Source organism: Hibiscus syriacus, unplaced genomic scaffold (genome assembly GCF_006381635.1).
Source record: "Hibiscus syriacus cultivar Baekdansim isolate YM2019G1 unplaced genomic scaffold, ASM638163v2 tig00117056_pilon, whole genome shotgun sequence".
NCBI lineage: Eukaryota > Viridiplantae > Streptophyta > Magnoliopsida > Malvales > Malvaceae > Hibiscus > Hibiscus syriacus.
In genome coordinates this window covers 4,028,578-4,049,413 of record NW_024063539.1, presented here as the reverse complement: position 1 = coordinate 4,049,413, position 20,836 = coordinate 4,028,578, and the positions used below count along the sequence as shown (strand labels likewise).

At 35.8% G+C, this 20,836-nt stretch overlaps 1 protein-coding gene and 1 pseudogene across 1 annotated transcript; one reads left to right on the top strand and one right to left on the bottom strand.

Moving 5' to 3' along the window:
* Positions 1 to 9,746: 9,746 nt before the first annotated feature.
* LOC120198231 (pollen-specific leucine-rich repeat extensin-like protein 3) lies at positions 9,747 to 13,755 on the bottom strand. The gene is made up of 2 exons (XM_039199590.1): positions 13,732 to 13,755; positions 9,747 to 11,171 (listed from the first exon to the last, which is right to left on the bottom strand). Exons 1-2 carry the CDS (start codon positions 13,753 to 13,755, stop codon positions 9,747 to 9,749), a joined length of 1,449 nt encoding a protein of 482 aa, XP_039055521.1.
* A 3,211-nt stretch (positions 13,756 to 16,966) lies between these two features.
* Positions 16,967 to 20,836, top strand: part of LOC120198377 — a 39,190-nt pseudogene continuing 35,320 nt past the window's right edge.

Genomic DNA, 20,836 nt, shown 5'->3' with positions numbered 1-20,836 from the left:
ATCTTCAACTAAAACTGTCATTAAAAAAGTTAACTTATGAAACTCTAATGTTACGTGTTGCAAAGAAATTGAATTTAGAGCCTCTAAGTGGATTTAGGCTATCTTATCAGAGAAAAGGTAAAGTTTATTTGTTAACCGACAATGAAGATGTTGAACGATCCATTGCTTACATTAGTGTTTCACAAGAAGATGATGTTACATTGTATGTTGTTGAACCTAGAAGCAGTGAAGTTGGGTCAGTAGCGGGTAGTAATCAACTAAGTTCTTCAACCCCAGTTTATGGTGCTCACAATGTACAACGTTATTATCAACCTCAAAATTTAATGGTTCCACCACAATTTCATCACCAAGAAAATTTTGTTTCACCACATTTCCAATACCAAACACAATATCAAACATAATCTTAAAACCCACAGCATTTTCCTAATCCAAATCTCAATCAACTTTCAGCACCAAATTACAGTTTTCGTATTAACCAGTTAGACAATGATGAGCCAACAGAAAAAATTGTGAGTACTAGTCAGTATTCGAAATTTGTTCTTGGTCAATACCCGGACTTTGATCTTGGTCAATACTCGGATTTTGATGATGTTTCAGAAGAAGAAACAGACCCTGTGTGTAATAATTTTGATATTGGTCAATACCCGAATTTTGATGATAAAACAGCCGCTGCTGAGGAAGATGTTGTTGATGATAATGAGGAGGAAGTTACGACTGTGAATGAACATGTTGAACATCCATTCTGTAATTCATATAACCCTAAAAAAGAAAAAGAATAAGAATAAGTCCCCGAAGAAAAGAAAAAGAAGAAAATGTCACGGGAGTATAACTGGAATATGTCATAATTACTTCAGATACCGGAAGAAGAGTTGGTAAAGATAGCAATTGATTGTTACACAAAAGTTATTCGTATCAAGAAAGATGATTGTTTTAATACAAATGAAGACTTGAAGATAGCTTTGTATACGAAATGTGTGGAAGATGGCTATCAACTAAAAGTTAACAAATCAAGAAAAGATCATTTCGAAACAAGGTGTATGATTGACAAAAACTGTACGTAGCGTATGATTGCAAAGAGGATAAAAGATTGTGAAATGTTTCAAGTTAGGACTTTTATTGATAAACATACATGTTCAAGAACCCAAGTTTTTCCCCACCATAGACAGGCAAACAAAAAGGTGTTGGGTGGTTTTCTGACTGAGTTAATGTTTTTGAATGGAAGGGTATATCGGAGACATGAAATTATAACTGACATGAATGATGGGTTCAAGATTAGTATCTCATATTCTCAAGCTTGGAGAGCCAAATGTTACGCCTTGGAATTATTGAGGGGGTTGCCAGAAGCATCGTTTGCCCAACTGCCGGCTTATTGTCACAATTTAAAGCTAAAAAATCCCGGGTCAGTAACTCGTATCAAAACAGATAGAGATGGATGCTTTGAGTTGTTGTTTATTGCCATTGGTGTTGCGGTTAGTAAATCAATATAATTTTGTTGACTCATTTTTATTAGTTACATGCATTTCACATTTAAATGATTATATTTCTTGTGTATATTATTTTGTAGATTCGTTCGTTTATTACTTGCATGCGCCCAGTTATTATAGTTGACGGAGCACATTTGAAAGGTCGATACCTTGGAGTAAACTTATTAGTTGTAGCCATGGATGCTAACAATGGGATATTGCCAATAGCTTACGGGGTTGGCAAATATGAAATCTCTGTTTTATGGACATGGTTTATGGGGCATCTTAGGGATTGCATGGGTCCTATTAGCAATCTGACAATCATATCCGATAGGGCAAACTCAATTGACAACGTTGTTAGAAGGTGTTTCCCAGATGCTTTTCATGGACTTTGTGGTGTTCATTTGTATAGAAATCTAAAATCAAGGTCTATTGGTATAAAAAATCACAAATGGACATACTGAAAGGTTGTAAAAGCTTATCGGGAAGTGGATTTTAATAAACATATAAATTGTTTAAGACGTGTTTTGTCTCAATGTGCTCAAACACTGGAAGATTTCGGGTTTGAAAGATGGTCAAGAGTACATCAACTTGGAAAAAGATATGGTTTCATGACGTATAATAGTGCAGAATCAATCAACGCTCTAAGTCGTCATTCCCAAAAATTAATCATTACTATGTTAATGGAGTTTTTTCGAGCCTCTATTCAACAGTGGTACTATAAGAAAAGAAACCATGCAGATATTATTTCTTTAAATTCGTAACTTATCATATTTAATATATATTTTACTAAGTATTATTTATTTAAATTTATAGGAACATTGGAACGTCGTGTTACACCATGGACTGAAAAAAAGATAACGAAACGTTTTGTGAAGTCAACGTCATGGAGAGTTGAACCATGTTCAAACACTTTGTTTGAAGTATTGGATAATAACTTAAATGGGCTTGTCGATCTAAATGCAAAGACGTGTAGTTGTATGAAATGGCAAACATCTGGTTATCCGTGTGGCCATGTTATAAAAGTTGCTCTTCATCTAAACCAAGATGATTCAAGCGCATACGCTATGGATTGCTACACTACAAAAGTATATCGACTGACTTATGTTGAGATTGTCTACCCTATTTCACATCCTTCTGAGTGGGATATACCATATGACTTACAAACAGTTTTCCCACCAGTCATGGACAGCAGGCTACCTGGCCGACCAAAAAATCACGATCGTATACCGTCTAAGGGTGAAGAGAAGAGGATATCAACATGTAGTCGGTGCAAGGAAAGTGGTCATACAAGGTTGACCTGTGGATCACCAGTGCCATCACAATCATCTTTTCCTCTACCAAAATATGGATCCTCGTCAAAATCCAAAGCTCATATGGTGCCAAGCAAAAGGAAATCAAAATCTCAATCACAACCGGCTTCACCTTTTGGGACTTATTAACTTAAGGTGATTTTTAAATGCAAACGTTGTATTATTTGTATTTTATGTGTGAATGCATACATTTTCAGTTAGACGTGCATTAGTAACTTGAGTTTGAACATTGCTATGATCTGTTCAGTTGTTATCACTTATCAGATTGTTGTCTTTTATCTTTTTCAGTTGTATTTTATGTAGTCAAATATGCAACGTGAAAATCAAATTCGCAACGCAAAAATCGCAATGTGAATTTGACTTTCGCAACAATCACAACGTGAAAATCGCAACGTGAATTTTACTTTCGCGTTGCGAATTTAACTATCACAACAATCGAAACGAGAAAATCGCAACGCAAATTTGACTTTCGCGTTGCGAAAGTGTACCTTCAACATGTCTTTTTTACCTTCAACATAATGCAGATTGAAAATTAAACAACAAATCAATTAAACATTGTTGTGGGTACATTATTTGAACATTGTTATGGGTACATTATTTGGAAAATAATGTTCCGGACTTCGTTAGAAATAACCCTTTTTCATCGGATTAATTTCTTTATTGTGGGTACATTATTTGAACATTGTTATGTATAAATTTGTTATGTACGTATGTTTTGGTTTGATTATATTGTATGTATATTTTCATTCAGATGGGATGGGATGTGCATAACAAAACAATATATCTCTTTCATGTGAGTACTTTATTCCTACCACGTGACAAGTGTAACAACCCCATCAACTCACAACTCAGCTTTGAACTCAATCAATATTGTCTTTTAGCTTGATGGTTCATAAAGCATGTTACTTGAACAGTATGAATCAATTATGCAATTTCCATGTTAAATTTAACATTGTATTTCAAATTCATTTCATATGTAATTGGAGTTTGAATTTAAATTTCAATTTGAATTTGAATTTCAATATGAATTTCGGCTCCACTATAAATATTAGCCCGAGCCTTTGTTTCATCCAAACAACAACTTACTCAATGGAATAACTTAGCAAATATGCATGTTATCATTTATTATTCCTAATTTCCATTGTTTTTTTCCAACTTTAAACGCGAGGGAAATCCCGACCATCGTAATTTTTGGTTAACAAGCAGGAAGATTGGATATCCGAAGAATGCCTTTCGGATACTATCCATTTCAGTCATCTCACTGAGGTAGGTTAACCCTAAATTAAAACTATCTTACCCAAATATACTTGATGTAGAAGCAGCTGCAGATTTAAAATCTCAATGGTGATGCATTTGGTTCTCAAACAGTTAAAGCGTCAGAAACATTTCGGACGTATGATTTGGGTGGTATACAGGAAATACAACAAATGGCAACTAAAAATCCTGATAATTGAGGGCTACAACTTGTAATAATAACAAAAATAACTGAAGGGTACACGTGTATAAACTATCAATACTTTGCTAAATTAACAATGTAAACGGTAAAATTCTACCGGTGCAATGGTAATAGGTGTACATGAAAAGCGTCTCAACTTGTCATTTACGGCTATTTTCATTATACCAGAGAACTTTTAGACATTTACATTGTTAATTATACCGGTACTTATGCTTTACGTGTGTATCTTCCAGTATTTTAACATTATTATTAAAAGATCTAGCATTTAATTCTCGAGAATTTTTTTATGTATTTTGTTGCATTACCTGTGTACCACCCAAATCATAAGTCCGAAATGCTTCCAATGCTTTAAATGTTTGAGAACCAAATGGATCGCCTTCGAGATTTTAAATATGCAGCTGCTTCTACATCAGCTATGTTTCTCTCAGACTGTTTTGGTTAACGGTTATCCTATCTTCATGAGCTGAATGAAATGGATAATATTCGGAAGGCATTTTTTTTACATAATTTTATTTCTATATAATTTTTCAATGATTTATCTCCCAAATTATCAACTTAATAAATGTATGTTCTTCTCTAAGTTAGTGATGATATGTAGTTTATATCTCATTTGTTTCGTAAATTAATTTACAATTTGTAGAATGAAATCATCTAATGTTGATCATGTTTGGATAGATTTGTGTTTTAGAGGGTCATGGGAGAATGTTCATATGGTGCCAAGCAAAAGGAAATCAAAATCGCAATCAAAATCAAAATCTCAATCACAACCGGCTTCACTTTTTGAGACTTATTAACTTAGGTGATTTTTAAATGCAAACGTTGTATTATGTGTATTTTATTTGTTAATGCACAAATCAACTTTTACAAATACATCAATTTCATGCAGACATTTATTTATGCACAAATACATCAATTTCACGCAGCTCACTTCAGGATCAGGATTAACCTGTAGAAACCAAACATTTGCTCAAACAACACTTTCTACACATCTAAAACCAACAAACAGCAAATTATCTAGGTACTTAATCAAACATTTTCAAACCAACAAAGAGTATATATGTTAACAACACTTGCTCAAACTTACCAATTTGTGTTGTTTATACACACTTTCAGCACGCGGATGCAGGTAGGCAGCGTCTCGCATATATCGCTCTAGCCATAAAATGTCGAAACCACAAGCCTACTGCACCTCTATCTCTATCTGTGGGAGGTAGAAACTGTTTACTTCCTGTCGTCAAACATTCCAAGCACATGCATACGAGAGGACCACAATCCCCTCTGGCTCCATGCGTTTGTTGTGGCGCGGTCTCGTCTCTGATCATTGTAACTTTGAACTTCTTTGGCTTCTTGTTTCCAAAATTAGTTCAATAATCAATCACATCCAAGTATTTAGCCAAATGAGTGCTCCATCCCTTACAAATAATATCTCTCAAATCAGACAATGGTATGTAATTCAACATGCTATCATATACCATTGTCTTCAGGGATGAGAGCTGAAGCTCAACGAGAAGCCAATGATGACGTTTCAAAACAGTGATAAACACCTGCAATCATAAATAATAATTCAATTGCGCACATCAAATTTTTATTTATTAACACCTTTAAAATATTCAAAAATAAATACTAACCTTATCGACCTCCCACCACGCAGGATAAAGTTTAGCTTTTCCATTACTCAACACATATGAAGTATCTATCTGATCCTTCAAGTGAGATACGTGAAAAGACGTTGGCATAATAGTCCATTGCGTATTTTTTATTTTCTTCAATTTCCTTATTATCAGAAGACGTGACACTCATGCATCAATATGTTGTTTTATAAAAAATACATATATTAGTGAATTTCATAAATTTAAAAAAAATTAATCAAAATGCAATATAAGAAGAATATAAGACTTACCCCCCATTGAAATAGTCATTATCTTTAACCCCTAATAACAAACCCCACCAAGACCGATCAAGAAACAAATGTATGTCATCGTCGAGTTTGCATATGTCAGTGTAACACCCCTGGCTCCGCTCATGTAGATAAAAATCAACTGCGGTCTTAGCCCAAAGGGTATTATCCAGAATTGTGTCCGGTAGTGTTCTCCTCTCCACTTCAGATACTGGAATGGTACTGACCTGTAACTCATACGAAAGGCAACTCTCATCCATCATGTCGGGCACTTGAAGGGGTTTATCAATATGTCGACATATTATGCCATGTGAATTGGGCTCTCGAACGGTGGGAGGGACCTCTTGAACGATGACATGGGCCTCTTGAACGGTGGGAGGGGCCTCTTGAAGGATGATAGGACCTCTTAAACGATAGGAGAGGCCTCTTGAACGATGATAGGTGCTTCGGGCTTCTTCTTATAGAGTCTTGGCACTATTGGGGTGAACGGAGACGTAATGGCACGTGTACGACGTCTGATGCGTAAACCCCGTCGTGCAAGAAAAACCCGACGTAAAGCATCTACCTTATCTGGCCGCTAAAAATAAATTAATACATAAATCAGTAAATAAACAAATAAATAATGCCGAAAAAATGTTATTTGCATTTTTAGTATAGTATTAAACAAACTTACCTCATTGCGTAGAGTATGAACCTCATTCTACAACGATGCAATAATCTCACGTAGAGCGGCTATCTCATCACATAAAGTAGATACCTCACCACGTAAAACACCATTGTCATCGCATAAAACCTCTACCTCACCACGTAAAGACCGTACCTCATCACGCCATGCACCATTGTCTTCACGTAAAGTACCGACCTCCTCACGCAAAGCATTGACCTCATCACCTAACTCCCCTAACTCATCCCGTGGAGGTAGAGAATAAGGAGATAAATGTCATGGCATCTTTTCCAGTCGCCTATCATGAGGTGATGGTGGAGAAGAGGCTCGATGATGTGATTGAATAGTTGATGACTCTCATTGTTGAGGTGTATAATCGGCTTGATCAGGTGATGGCTCTGGGTGAGGTGATGGCTCTCGAAGTGGGGGTTGCTCATCATTCGTGCCATCAAAAAAATGCTTACTAGCTTGCCACCAATCAGTGGAAAGCTCAGCCTATGTGGGTATCAGCCTCTGTAATGGATAGTTGGCCTCCTAACAATATAAAAGATCAAACAAAGTTAAACGTCTACTAGTAATAACTTGTTTATATATGGTAGTATTTGTGTTAACTTACCTCATTCATCGTCGTATATGGTAGTAACTCTTCTCAATCCAACAGTCGGATCCTCCTCCAGGAAATAACCCTAGGAATATCATTTGAATTTTTGATTGCATATGTCTGCATGCTGGGAAAAGCCTCAAATATCCAAATCTACAAACAATATAATACACAAACATTAGTAATTGTTACATAATTAATTATAATTTTGGAAACATTATATAGAAATTCTTACCTTAAAGGCTCAAATAAAGCCTGCAAAAGTGTATTTGGAACCATGGCCACGCAAACATTTTTGGTCCTCAAAGGCAGATGACAACTTTTTCCAGGTAGCTTTCCATAGATATGAACCCCACGGAAATATGTTCTATGTATTTAGGTCCTCTACCACTCAGAAATAGGTTGTCTGGCCTCTTTGCCTAAAAAGCCGGCATGCAAAAGTAATAAATGGCATACTCGGACAACATCGAGGTCATCCATCTGAGTAAAACCATCTTTAACAAATAATCTCTTCAAGTCATCGACGTGTAAACTCGGTTTCGCCTTTGCCAGCTCAGGAAAAACCCGAGATAACCATGATGGGCGGGAGATATGACTAGTGTACCGACCTACATCATCGTGTCCGAAGCGTAGACTAGTGATTAAGTAAAACTCCTCCCGCCCAAAACAAGTATACGCCGGAGGAAAATGAAACATATCTCTTCATCACCACGTTGTATCCTCTCGGGTAGATTGTTAGTCATGGTTTAAAGAAACAAATGGGTCAACATAGTATCTCCACCCAGATGTTGTACTTTCAGCCATGGCCCGAAGCAAGTATCCTCAAACAATTTTCTTTGTACAGGTGTAAGCGTCGACGCAATTGTAGTGGCTAGGCTTAATTTATTCATTAAGGTCAATGAAGCCGAAAAAAATTTCTACAAAAACAATAAACATACCAAGTTAGATATACCAAAAACTACAAATTATACACTATAAACAGACATGATATTAAACAGTGAAAACAAAGCCAAATATGTTTCAAACTTGCACAGTATTCACCCAAGTCATTATTCTATCACAGTTCACAAAATGCATCAGATAAAATTCCAGAAGTAAGCACTTATATAAACATTTAAAAGGACAACATATAGGTTTAGTGCAGGTTCAAGGACAACATAAAGAGTAGTAGTTTATTCTTGAAACTTAAATTCGCAACACTGTGAAGTTAATATTTGTCTTTGTTTTTTGGTTGGAGTAATGCAATTCATTCAAGTTTCAATTTGCAGAAGAATAATAGTTTCTGAAACTTAAAATCGCAACGCGAAATGAAAATCGCAACGCGAAACTAAAATCGCGTTGCGATTTTTATTTTCGTGTTGTGAATTTAAGTTTCAAATAGTCTTATGCAAATTGAAACTTGAATGAATTGCATTACTTCAACCAAAAGACAAAACAAATACAAATACTAACTTCACAGGGTTAAATATTAAATAGTTTAGCAGTATTTGCAGCAACCGAATGAATTTACTAAGAAATCTAAGTGAAATGGTTAATCTATTACTGAAATTACCAGTAAATTTATCATCAATTTAAATATGAAAAATCTAATAATAATACAAAAATTTCAAAATAAAAATAATTAAAAAAACTAACCCTCCATAGTTGATTTTCTATTTTTGACCGTGAATGGTTGTGAGGGTGGCTCTGAGAGATGGAGATAGACAGATTTCGCCGGAGATGGGGACGGATTTCGTTGTAGAGAGTGAGAGATGGAGATGGGACTGAGTTGTGATTTAGTGTTTTAGGTTATGATTTGCGATTATAGTGTGTATATTTGTGTTGTGAAACTAATATTGTGTTTCGAATTCAAAAATAAAATTCACGTTGTGAAAATAAACGCGCTTTGCGAATTTGACTTCTGTGTTGCGAATTTGACTTCTGTGTTGCAATTTACAGGTTCGCGTTGCAATTTACAGATTCGCGTTGCGAATTTGGAAACTGAGTTGCGAAATTGGAGTCCGCGTTGCGAATTTGTTGGTTATTTTCGCAAATATAAAAAAAGTTGGTTAAAATCGTATATTATAAGACATTTTCGGTCACTGAAGTTATTTTCTCTTTTAGTATTTGCAGAAATGCATATTGAATGGAGGGAACCATAAATAATCTCTTTTTGGAATGGTTAGTGGCTATAAACTAAACAGCACTATGCTTATGTTGTAACATTGTAGAACTACTAAAAATTGTGGAAAACAAGTGAAACCCAATATGTTCCCATTACTATATTGGGTTTGAAACCGATATTAGGTGGTAAAATTACTCCTTTTCGAAGGGCAGGTGGCGGAGAATGCACCGGAGGAGGCGGAGGGTGGACTAGTGGTGGTGGTAGTGGTGATTGAATTGGAGGAGGTGGAGAGTACATTGGTCGTGGTGGAGGGTGAACCGGAGGTGGGGTGAACAAACTGGAGGTGGAGGAGAAATAACTGGCGAGGGAGGGCAGTGGATAGGAGGCTTAACAACTGGTGGAGGCAATTTTTTTGGTGTAACTGGAGGCCACTGCCTTTTAACAGGTGATTGGTCATAAGGGTCATCATCATCCGTTGGTTTAGGCATAGGAGGTTGTTTCGGTTTAGGGGGTAGTGGCTTCGGTGGTGGTTGATCGCCACCGCCACCACATTTTGACTTACCGCATTCGATTGGTCGACTTACCACCTGTTGACATTCTTTAACTGACTTCTGCTTAGGCCTATCGGGAAAACAATTACCAACATCGTTGAAGACAATGTCTTTCCCCTTCAATTGTAGGCATGATTCAACCTCGCCATTGAAATAGTTGTAAGAAAACCGAAATATCTTTATGCTCGACAACCAGCAGACTTCATCTAACACGAAACACGTCAACATGTTATTTGTAACATCAAGTTCTTCAATTTTGCCTAGCCCTTTAAATGTCTTTGCCAAAACACCGTTGAAAATATTCGAAGCGATGTCCAAAACCGTTACATTTCCAAGATTCCCAATCTCCATTGGCAAGCAGCCCGTGAGATTGTTGTTTTGGAAGACAATCTCGTTCAATGTGTTCTTAATCTTGCCGATGATGTTCGAAATACAACCAGAAAACCTATTATTGACAACAACGATGACAGAGGTAGGAGAAGAGCCAAACATCTCTAGGATGTTTGATACAAACCGATTATTGTTCAAGAACAATGAATCTAAGTCCTTCTCGAACAACTCTGAAGGCAATTCTCCTTCGAAGTTATTGTACCTTAAATCAAGGTACTTAAGTAAGGGTATTGATATAACAACTCTGGGAAAATGACCAACGAAACGATTGTTAACATCTAATTCATGTAGAAGAGTAAGCTTGGAGAAACTCTTGGGAATGATCCCACAAAATCGATTAGAGTTTATATGCAACAGAGACAAATCAGTCAATAGGTCTAGCTTAGCAGGTAGATATCCAGCAATGTCGGTATGGTTAAGATCGACACTGATAATGACTGTCGACTTGGGATCACTCAGGGATGGTGCACAGAAGACCCCTTTGTAATCACAAACCTTGGGACCAATCCAATTCTTTGTGGTGTTAAAAGGGTCCGAATATATGGCAATTTTCCATGCTTGAAATGCAATGTAAGCACGACAAATCCCGGAATTCTCAAACATGAAATTAAGCTTCACATGTGATTCATAACTATCGTTCAAATCATCACTTTCGTGAAGATTCAAGTGTTGGCATCGTGCGATGAATGCAATCTCTGAATCAGAAAGGGAACGAGTGGAAAATGAAAACAACTATGAAGACTAAGGAAGGAAAGAAGCGATCAAGATAAGAGCTAGAAAGTAGCTCGACGTCTCCCGAAGAAATGGTAGTGTTTTCAAGGCGGTCATGTTTGGTGCCTTGGAGTGAACCAAGGTTGCTCATAAAGAAGAATTGTTTTAGAAAATTGAAAGATTATGATGTTATTATTATTATTATTACAAGAAAGTGAAACAAACTGTTAGCGGCTAGAGGAGAGTTTGTTAGTGTTGGGATTGTGGAAGCTCGAGTCGACAACCGAAAGGGTTCGCTAAGAGGGGTCGGATCGGTTTTTGTGTTTTAGGGAGTAAGGAGATTGAAATATAGAAAATTGCACAATGATTTATAGTGGTTCGACTTCTCAACCAAGTCTACATCCACTACCTTAGCTCCTCACCAAGGATTTTCCAATAAATTCACTAATTTGTTCATTCTTTTTACAGGACAAAGAGATAACCTTTACAACTCCCTAGTTTTTCACGGGCTAAACTAGAACCTTATCCCTAGATTTTAACAGGCTCAACTAGAACCAAAACCCCTTTACAATGAAAGGAAATGTAAACAAGAAAACCTCACTAAGGTAGGTGTTTACAAGATTTAAGCTCACAAGAACAAAATATTTACAAGAGAAAGGAAAAATAAGAATCAAAAGCTCTTCTCTTGTGTTTGATGGTTTGGATATTTGTTCTATTTCTTCTTCAAGTGTCCTCAACTTGTTTTTATAGCTTGTAATAAGTTTGAAGTCATATCTAGCCGTTGGGGATTAATTTCCTGCAAAATAAGGTTGTCCAGAATAGGAAGTATCGATACTCCTTCATAGGGTATCGGTACTACCTTTGTTAAATTCAAATTTAACTAGTTGTTACTAGCCATTGGAGCCTTATAGTATCGATACTGCCTAAGGGGTATCGGTACTACTTTGTATTATGGTATCGATACCCATTTTGCATTCGATGTTTGAGCCTTCATAGTAGCATATGTACTACCTTGATGATCGGTACTACCTCTTCCTATGGTATCGATACTACATAAAGGGTATCGATACCCATTCATGTGGTATCGATACTACATGAAGCAGTATCGGTACTTCTTTATATTTTTACTCAAATTCAAATTTAATGGACTTTGAATTATTTTTTAAATCTTTTGAAAACTTTGAATAAATTCAATTCAAGTCCAAAAACATTTTGCCTTAATTTGTTATATCGAAACATAGTTCTACAATCTCTCTCTTTTTGATATAACAAAACATTTGTAAATTTGTTTTTGGCAAAATTCCCCCTTAATAATTTTCATTAAGAAATTGAATTTTTCAAGTCATACTTCTCCCCCTTTTTGTTTTATAAAAAATAATTCAATCTTTAAAGTTCAAAATAACATTGGAGAGTAAGTAATAAGTTTGACATTTAAAAAATCATTTGAAACATCAAAGCTCCACCCTCAATAAATGCATTCCAAACAAAATTTAGTTTTAAGAGCTTGACACTTAAACAAAATTGAATTTCAACAAAGAATAACAAACATGTTAGTAGCACATGAAATTCAATATATTCAAGTCTAAAATACTTTATGCAATATCAATTGTTGAAATTAAGTGCATATGCATAAAGCTTTCCAAAAATGTTATGCATTTGAAAATTTTGATATCAATTGTTAGATAGATATCATTTTTATTTTAAACCACATGCATAAACATTCAAATTTTAGGTCAAAAATTTAAAATTTATAAAATCAAAGTATTTAAAAAGTTGATATCAATTGTTAGAGAGATGTCATTTGAATTTAAAACTAATTTTGACCAAAATTTATTATGATGAACTAAAAATTATGAAAAATCATTAAAACTTTAAAATGTTCATCATAAACATCGTTTCAACATACATGACATTAAAACAATGCATAATATTTAAAGTCAAAACTCATGCATGTCTAAATCCAAATAAGCAACCAAATAACTAAAATCAAAAGCATTAAGCTTAGAGGTTACCCATTCCTTTTTCATGTGTGGCTAGAGCATCTTGATTTCATCATCTTCATCACTATTGCTCCCACACACCTACAAGAGACATTTATTTTGATTTTGGTATCCAAATTGCTTTGGATCCTTGGACGTTAGGTTCAATGCCCCTTGTTCCCTTAGGAATCCATACTTGTCTAATTTTAAAATGTTTTCCTTTCTTCAAATGACAAGTATGTTCCTTATGACCATTATAATGGCAATGTGAGCATTTTTCCATTTTTAAACATAATGTGTTGTTTTTAGAAATTAATTCTTTTTCTTTTGTTAAGCTTTCAAGCTTAACTTTTAAATCAAAATTTTCTTTTTCTAAATCATTAATTTTGACTTTTGAAAGCTCTAAATCATTTTACAAAATTTCATTTTGATTTTCAAAATCAACTTTTGCTTTCAAAATCAAATAATTTTAATTTTTAAGTTTTGAAATTAATTTCTTATATTTGGAATTCATGGTCTCATATCCCAAAATACAAAACATTATAAGCATCTTGTAACTCATCAAAATAACATGAATTTAATTCATTTGAGTTAGAAGATACCTCAGATTCTTCTTCGTTGGCCATGAGGCATAGGTTGACTACTTCATCATCATCATTGGATTCATCTTCATCACTCTAAGTTGCAACAAACACCTTCTTCTTAGATGATCCCTTCTTTCTTAGAAGGGAACAATCATACTTGACATGCCCCGTTCTTTGAAAATTGAAGCACACCGGGGGACTCTTCTTCTTGGTTGATTCATGTTTCACTTCCTTGGGAGTCATGAATCTTTTTAACTCTTTGAAGAGCTTGCCCATCTCATCTTCTTGTTCAGCATCGTCTTCATCCACCTCATCACTTGAATCTTGGTAGCTTTCATTGGTGGATTTTGAGGCAATGTCTACCTCATTCTTTTTCTTGTTTTTCTTTTCTTCACATTTTTCTTCTTCCTTCAACATCATCTCATGAGTGACAAGGGAACCAATTAGCTCGTTGAGAGTGAGAGACTTTAGGTCTCTAGCTTCGATAATGGTCGTCTTCTTCGATTACCACGACTTTGGAAGAGAGTAGATCATCTTCCTCACAAGCTTCTCATTATGGATTACTTCTCCAAATCCCCTGAGACCATTGACAATCACGAAAAATCTATCTGTCATAGCTTTGATGTCTTCATCAGGTTTCATCTTGAAGTTCTCGTAGCTATGGTTGAGAAGACTCATTTTTGTTTCCCTCACTTCGTTGGTTCCTTCATGAGTGACTTGGAGCTTATCCCAAATCTCTTTGGCACTGGAGCAAGATGAGATTCTTCCATATTCATCTGGGTCAAAAGTATAAAAGAGATTGTGCATAGCCTTGTCATTATGCTGAAACTTTTTCTTCTCTTCATTACTCCAATCATCCCAATCATCTATCTCACCGGGTGGAGTGGAGTAACCTTTCATGATTGAGTTCCAAGCTCCTAGATCGTAGGCTCGAATAAATAACGTCATCTTATTCTTTCAATAGGCATAATTTGCTCCATTGAATAAGGGTGGCTTGTTGACCTAATGTGAATCAACAATAAGTGAATCTTCAATATAATAGGCACTGAAGGTTGAAGCTATTTCTTTATCGGTTGAGTCAGAAATTGGTAGAGCTTCTTCGAGGATCGTCTCAAGGATGTGAAGCCTTCTAACGAGTCAAACTCTGATACCAATTGTTGGTATTTGTGGAAGCTCGAATCGATAATCAAAAGAGTTCGCTAAGAAGGGTCGGATCGGTTTTTGTGTTTTAGGGAGTAAGGAGATTGAAAGATAGAAAATTGCACAGCGATTTATAGTGGTTCACATTCTCAACCAAGTCTACATCCATTACCTTAGCTCCTCACCAAGGATTTTCCAATAAACTCACTAATTTGTTCTTTTTTTACAGGACAAAGAGATAACCTTTACAACTCCCTAGTTTTTTACAGGCTAAACTAGAACCTTATCCCTGGCTTTTAACAGGCTCAGCTAGAACCAAAACCCATTTACAATGAAAGGAAATGTAAACAAGAAAACCTCTCTAAGGTAGGCGTTTACAAGATTTAAGCTCACAAGAACAAAATATTTACAAGAGAAAGGAAAATAAGAATCAAAAGCTCTTCTCTTGTGTTTGATTGCTTGGATATTTGTTCTATTTCTTCTTCAAGTGTCCTCAACTTGTTTTTATAGCTTGAAATAAGTTTGAAGTCGTATCTAGTCGTTGGGGATGTTTTGGAGCCGTTGGGGATTAATTTCCTGCAAAATAAGGTTGTCCAGAATATGAAGTATTTGTACTCCTTCATAGGGTATCGGTATACCTTTGTTAAATTCAAATTTAACTAGCCGTTGGAGCCTTGTAGTATTGATACTGCCTAAGGGGTATCAGTACTACTTTGCACTATGGTATCGATACCCTTGCATGGTATCAGTACCCATTTTGCATTCGATGTTTGAGCCTTCATGGTAGTATCGGTACTACCTTGATGGTATCGGTACTACCTTGATGGTATTGGTACTAACTCTGCCTATGGTATCGATACTACATAAAGGGTATCGATACTCATACATGTGGTATCGATACTACATGAAGCAATATCGGTACTTCTTTGTATTTTTGCTCAAATATGAATTTAATGGACTTTAAATTTTTTTTGAAATCTTTGAATAAATTTACTTCAAGTCCAAAAACATTTTGCTTTAATTTGTTATATCGAAACATAGTTCTACAGTTAAGCACTGCAAAAATTTCTCATTTGGTGTTTGTTGGTCGCCATAAGTTTTCGTTTTTATGTTCTAACTTTGCTCCACTCCCTTTGATATCTCTCATCTTTTCTAGAAAATTTTGTGATTGAAATGCCGTATCACTTTTGCCTAAATTTGATTCATGTATAGTTAATAAAAGAAGTTAACGTAACAAATAAACTTTAACACTATTATTCTTCTAATGATTATATCAATATAAATACATAACCTCTCAAACACCTTATGTGTCAATTGAAAAACAAAACAAAACAATTAATTTCATCTTTTTTTGTAATATATGTGTGATTTCTTTCATTTAAAAAATATTATAAGTCAACGGTTTTAATTTACTTGATGTAGCTACAACGCATGTTAAATGTGGTAAGACTATTATTTAGGCATGATATATAAATTTTCTTAATATTTAATTAATAATTTTTTAGAGTATATTGACCCTAATATTTTATTCTAGCATAAAATGTTTAGATAGAAAAATTAATTAATTAAAGGTCAATATTTTCAAATATGGCAAAATTTATATATCCAAAGAGATGATGTAATGATGACACATGTCCTATACAAAAAGCGAAAGAGAAAATGAGCACATCAATGAGAGAGTTGAGTTGATGGGGCGAGGTGCAAAACTGTGCACTGAAAAAGGTGAGGTTTAATAATGGTGGACGAAGGAGAAAGGCAGCGTCTCAGTGCAAGAATGTTCGTATTAACCTCCTCTAATTAGCGCGGGAATTGATTGAATTCAAAGGCTCGGCCTTTGTATTCATTTTATTTTTCTTAATGAGCATCAATTTCTTCTTTGATACCATAAAAGTTCTTAGTAATCTTAGTTTAACAATCTTTGTTTTGCTGTTATTTTGAATGTTTTAGGCAATAAAGTAAAAGGGCTAAAGCTTGATTCTGAAACAAAACATACACAACTTTAGCTTTCCGCTCTCGTTTTAAACTTCTCTTTTTTGCTTTTGTTTCTAGGCTTCTTTGAATTGAACAAGCAAAAACTCTGGTTCCACGATTGAGTGAAGAGAGGCAGCCATTCATGCATTTTTCAATTTGGAATCCGATATCCCACTGTGCAGCTCTAGTGGCGGATAGGAAATCCAAGAGGAGAAATGGTTCTGGTTCGAAACAAGTGAAGAGAAAGCATTCCATGCTTCGTCAATTGCAAGAAACCAAATTCAAGGAAGCTCTTGAGGAAGCATCCGAAGACGGCTCGCTCGCTAAATCACACGATACCGACTCCGCATCTTTGAACCAAGAGGGAAGCAACAATGGAGGTCGATCAAGGTCATCACTTGCCAAACTTCGGGCCCAAAATGAGTTCTTGAATGCCGCCTCCATTGTTGCAGACCGAACCTTTTGCGACGAGGACTCCATTCCAGACCTCCATGATGCCTTTTCTAAGTTCCTTGCCGTGTACCCCAAGTTTCAAGCAACCGAGACCGTCGATCATCTGAGAGTCGAAGAGTATGGCCATTTATCTGAGCCTTCAGCTAAGGTATGCCTTGATTACTGCGGTTTTGGGCTATTCTCTTTGAATCAAACTCAACATTGTTGGGATTCATCATCATTTACTTTGTCTGAAATAACTGTAAATTTGAGCAATCATGCTCTTTATGGAGGGCCCGAGACCGGTACTGTAGAACATGATATAAAGACTAGGATTTTGGATCATTTAAACATCCCTGCAAATGAGTATGGCCTTGTTTTCACTGTAAGTAGAGGGTCGGCTTTTAAATTGCTCGCCGAAGCTTACCCTTTCGGATCGAATAAAAAGCTTTTGACCATGTTCGATCACGAGAGCCAGTCGGTGATTTGGATGGCTCAATGTGCTAAAGAGAAAGGTGCTAAGGTTTACAATGCTTGGTTTAAATGGCCTTCCTTGAAACTTTGTTCAAAGGAACTGAGGAAGCAGATTTCGAACAAGAAAAAGAAGAAGAAAGGCCATTCGAATGGTCTTTTCATGTTTCCGGTTCAGTCTAGAGTTTCCGGGGCTAAGTATTCTTACCAGTGGATGTCGCTAGCCCAACGTAACAATTGGCATGTCTTGCTTGATGCCGGATCATTAGGTCCCAAGGACATGGATTCACTTGGCTTGTCTTTGTTCCGACCGGATTTTATTATTACATCGTTTTATAGGTTGTTTGGATGTGATCCAACTGGTTTTGGATGCCTTTTGATCAAGAAATCTGTGATGACAAGCTTGAAAAACCAATGTGGGCATACTGGGTCTGGAATGGTGAAGATCGTTCCCATATATCCCCAGTGCCTGAGTGAGTCCATAGATATGCTTGATGTTTTAGCCGAACTCGAAGATGAAACTGCGAAACATGATGAAGAATCATTGCCAGAGAGGAACAGTGGATCGCATATGCCTGCTTTTTCTGGTGTTTTCACTTCCAATCAGGTCAGGAATGTTTTCGAGATCGAGATGGATTGTTGTAATAGTTCGGATCGTGATGGAGTGAGCACCATTTTCGAGGAAGCAGAGACTTTTTCGGTTGGTGATCTCATGAGAAGTCCGATTTTCAGTGAGGATGAATCATCTGATAATTCGTACTGGATCGATCTCGGTCAGAGTCCATTCGGTTCTGATGATTCAGGCCAACTGACCAGACATAAAACTGAAACAACCTTGCCCCCATCATGGTTTTCTAGGAAGATCAGAAACAATAAGGGGCTGTCTCCAAAATTGACATCAAACATGAGATTGCATGAAGATCCTTGGCTGTCTTTCGATGCAGCCGTGTTGCCAGCGTCACATGTGCCGGACCGGTTTAAGGATATTCATGAAGAACAGCCTGTTCACACGGACCCTGCTTCAGGAGATGATGGAAAGTACGGTGGTTTGCGGTACTTTGGGGAGATTCAAGAAGAATTCGATATCGAAGACGGTGTGCTCGACAACACTCTGGCCTCTGAAAGTGCTATAAGGAGAGAGACCGAGGGCAAGTTCAGACTGCTCGGGAGACGGGAAGGGAGTAGGTTCGACAACAGAAGATTCTTCAGTTTGGAAGAGGAAGATCCAGCGGCAAGTACAAGTACACGTCTTTTAGGATGGAAGATCACTGCAATGAAAATCGAAGCCTGTTGGAGACAGGAGAAGTGTCTTTGGCAACCTTGGTTGATGATGAATCCAGTACCGAAGAAGACTATGATGGTGAACAAGAGTGCAGACGAAAGGAACCACAGATAATTTGCAGACATCTTGATCATATAGACACGTTGGGACTCAACAAAACTACCCTTAGATTGCGTTATCTGATCAATTGGCTTGTAACTTCATTACTTCAACTTCGGCTACCGAGTTCCAATCAAAGCAAGGGACCGCATCTTGTACAAATATACGGTCCAAAGATCAAATACGAACGAGGTGCAGCGGTAGCCTTGAATGTACGAGACATCAAAGGAGGAGGACTAATTGAACCAGAAGTAGTTCAGCTGTTAGCTGAAAAGAGTGGCATTTCTCTTGGCATTGGTATACTCAGTCACGTACGAGTCGTGGACAATGCGAAGCAACGATATTCCAAACATGAGCACGAAGATTGGGCACTGCATCAGCCGATGTCTAATGGTTACCAAGACGGTAAAAACTTATATTTTCGAGTAAAAGTCATCATTGCATCACTTGGTTTCCTGACCAACTTTGAAGATGTGTATAAGACATGGGCCTTTATGGCCAAGTTTCTCAATCCATCATTTGTTGAAACCAATCATTTATCCTTGATATCTGAAGATTCGGAAGCATAGTTCTCGGGGGAGGCTCGTAAAACCGAAAACCAGACTATGGACCTTCAGAAACACCTTGCAAGTTCCCCCATGAATGATATCTGCAACTGAAATTGATGATTCGAGATGATGAAACCAATAGGAAAGCATGTAGAAGTATGGTACTGTGATGTCTCTTGTTTCTGTTGGTGTTCCCATAGAGAGTAATTCCTTGTGAGAAGATGGATTTCTTTTTATCTATTTTTGTTTTATATATATATATAACAGTATTACATATTTGTGTATAACATTTGTGGTGCATACAAGTGTATGCTACTACAAAATTTTTATCTTTTTTAATTTTGATCTTTGTAAATTTTTTAAAAAAAATTAGTCATTGTAATTCAAACAAAAATTACAATCAAATAAAATTGTCAATAACTATCATTATCTCCAACAATATCATAATTAAAGAAACAAAATTAAAAACTTAAAATTATTAATAAATATCAAAATATTCAAAATTAAACATGCAATTTCAAACTTTGTGAACTCATTTCATTTTAATCACTGTAATTTTAATTTTTTTAAAAATTTATAATATAATTATAATTCAAAAACTAATATGATTTAATTTCCTTTTTATACTCATTGTTTCACTTAAATAGATCAATTTAAAAAAATCATTTTTATCATTATAATTTCGTTTTCTTTCGATTTAATTTCAAAATTATAAAAGAAATGGACCATAGTCAGTTGCCAAAAACTTTTAGGTGTCGTTTGGTTCGCTGGAATATTTCTGAGGGAATTGAAATCTGTGAATGATTTGGAATCTGTCAGGAATTGGAATCCAATTCCATATTCTGTTTGGTTGGCAGGAAATTGAATTGGAATCTAATTTCATATTCTGTTTGGTTCGCAAACATGTTAGATGAATTTGATTTTAGTAATGTAAAATGATAGGATTGTCCTTCTTGTTTTTTTTTGCTTAATTTTAGTTTGTTTTATAAATTACATGTAGCAATATATTATAAAAATTTAAAAAATATTAAATTTTAATTTTATTAATTGATTATTCATTTCAATAAATTATAAAAATCATGATAATAAACATTATAAGTTAAAATCATCCCAATTAGAGATGGTCATGGGTCGGATTTTTGGTCCATCCGACCTGACCCGAGAACAAGGAAACCTCCAT

Excerpts from the sequence above, each read along its gene's own strand:
- LOC120198231 (XM_039199590.1), bottom strand. The coding sequence starts at position 13,755 with ATGGCCAACGAAGAAGAATCTGAG. Across the intron at positions 11,172-13,731 it reads CCAACGAAGAAGAATCTGAG|TTGTTTTCATTTTCCACTCG; the intron begins GTATCTTCTAAC and ends TAGTCTTCATAG.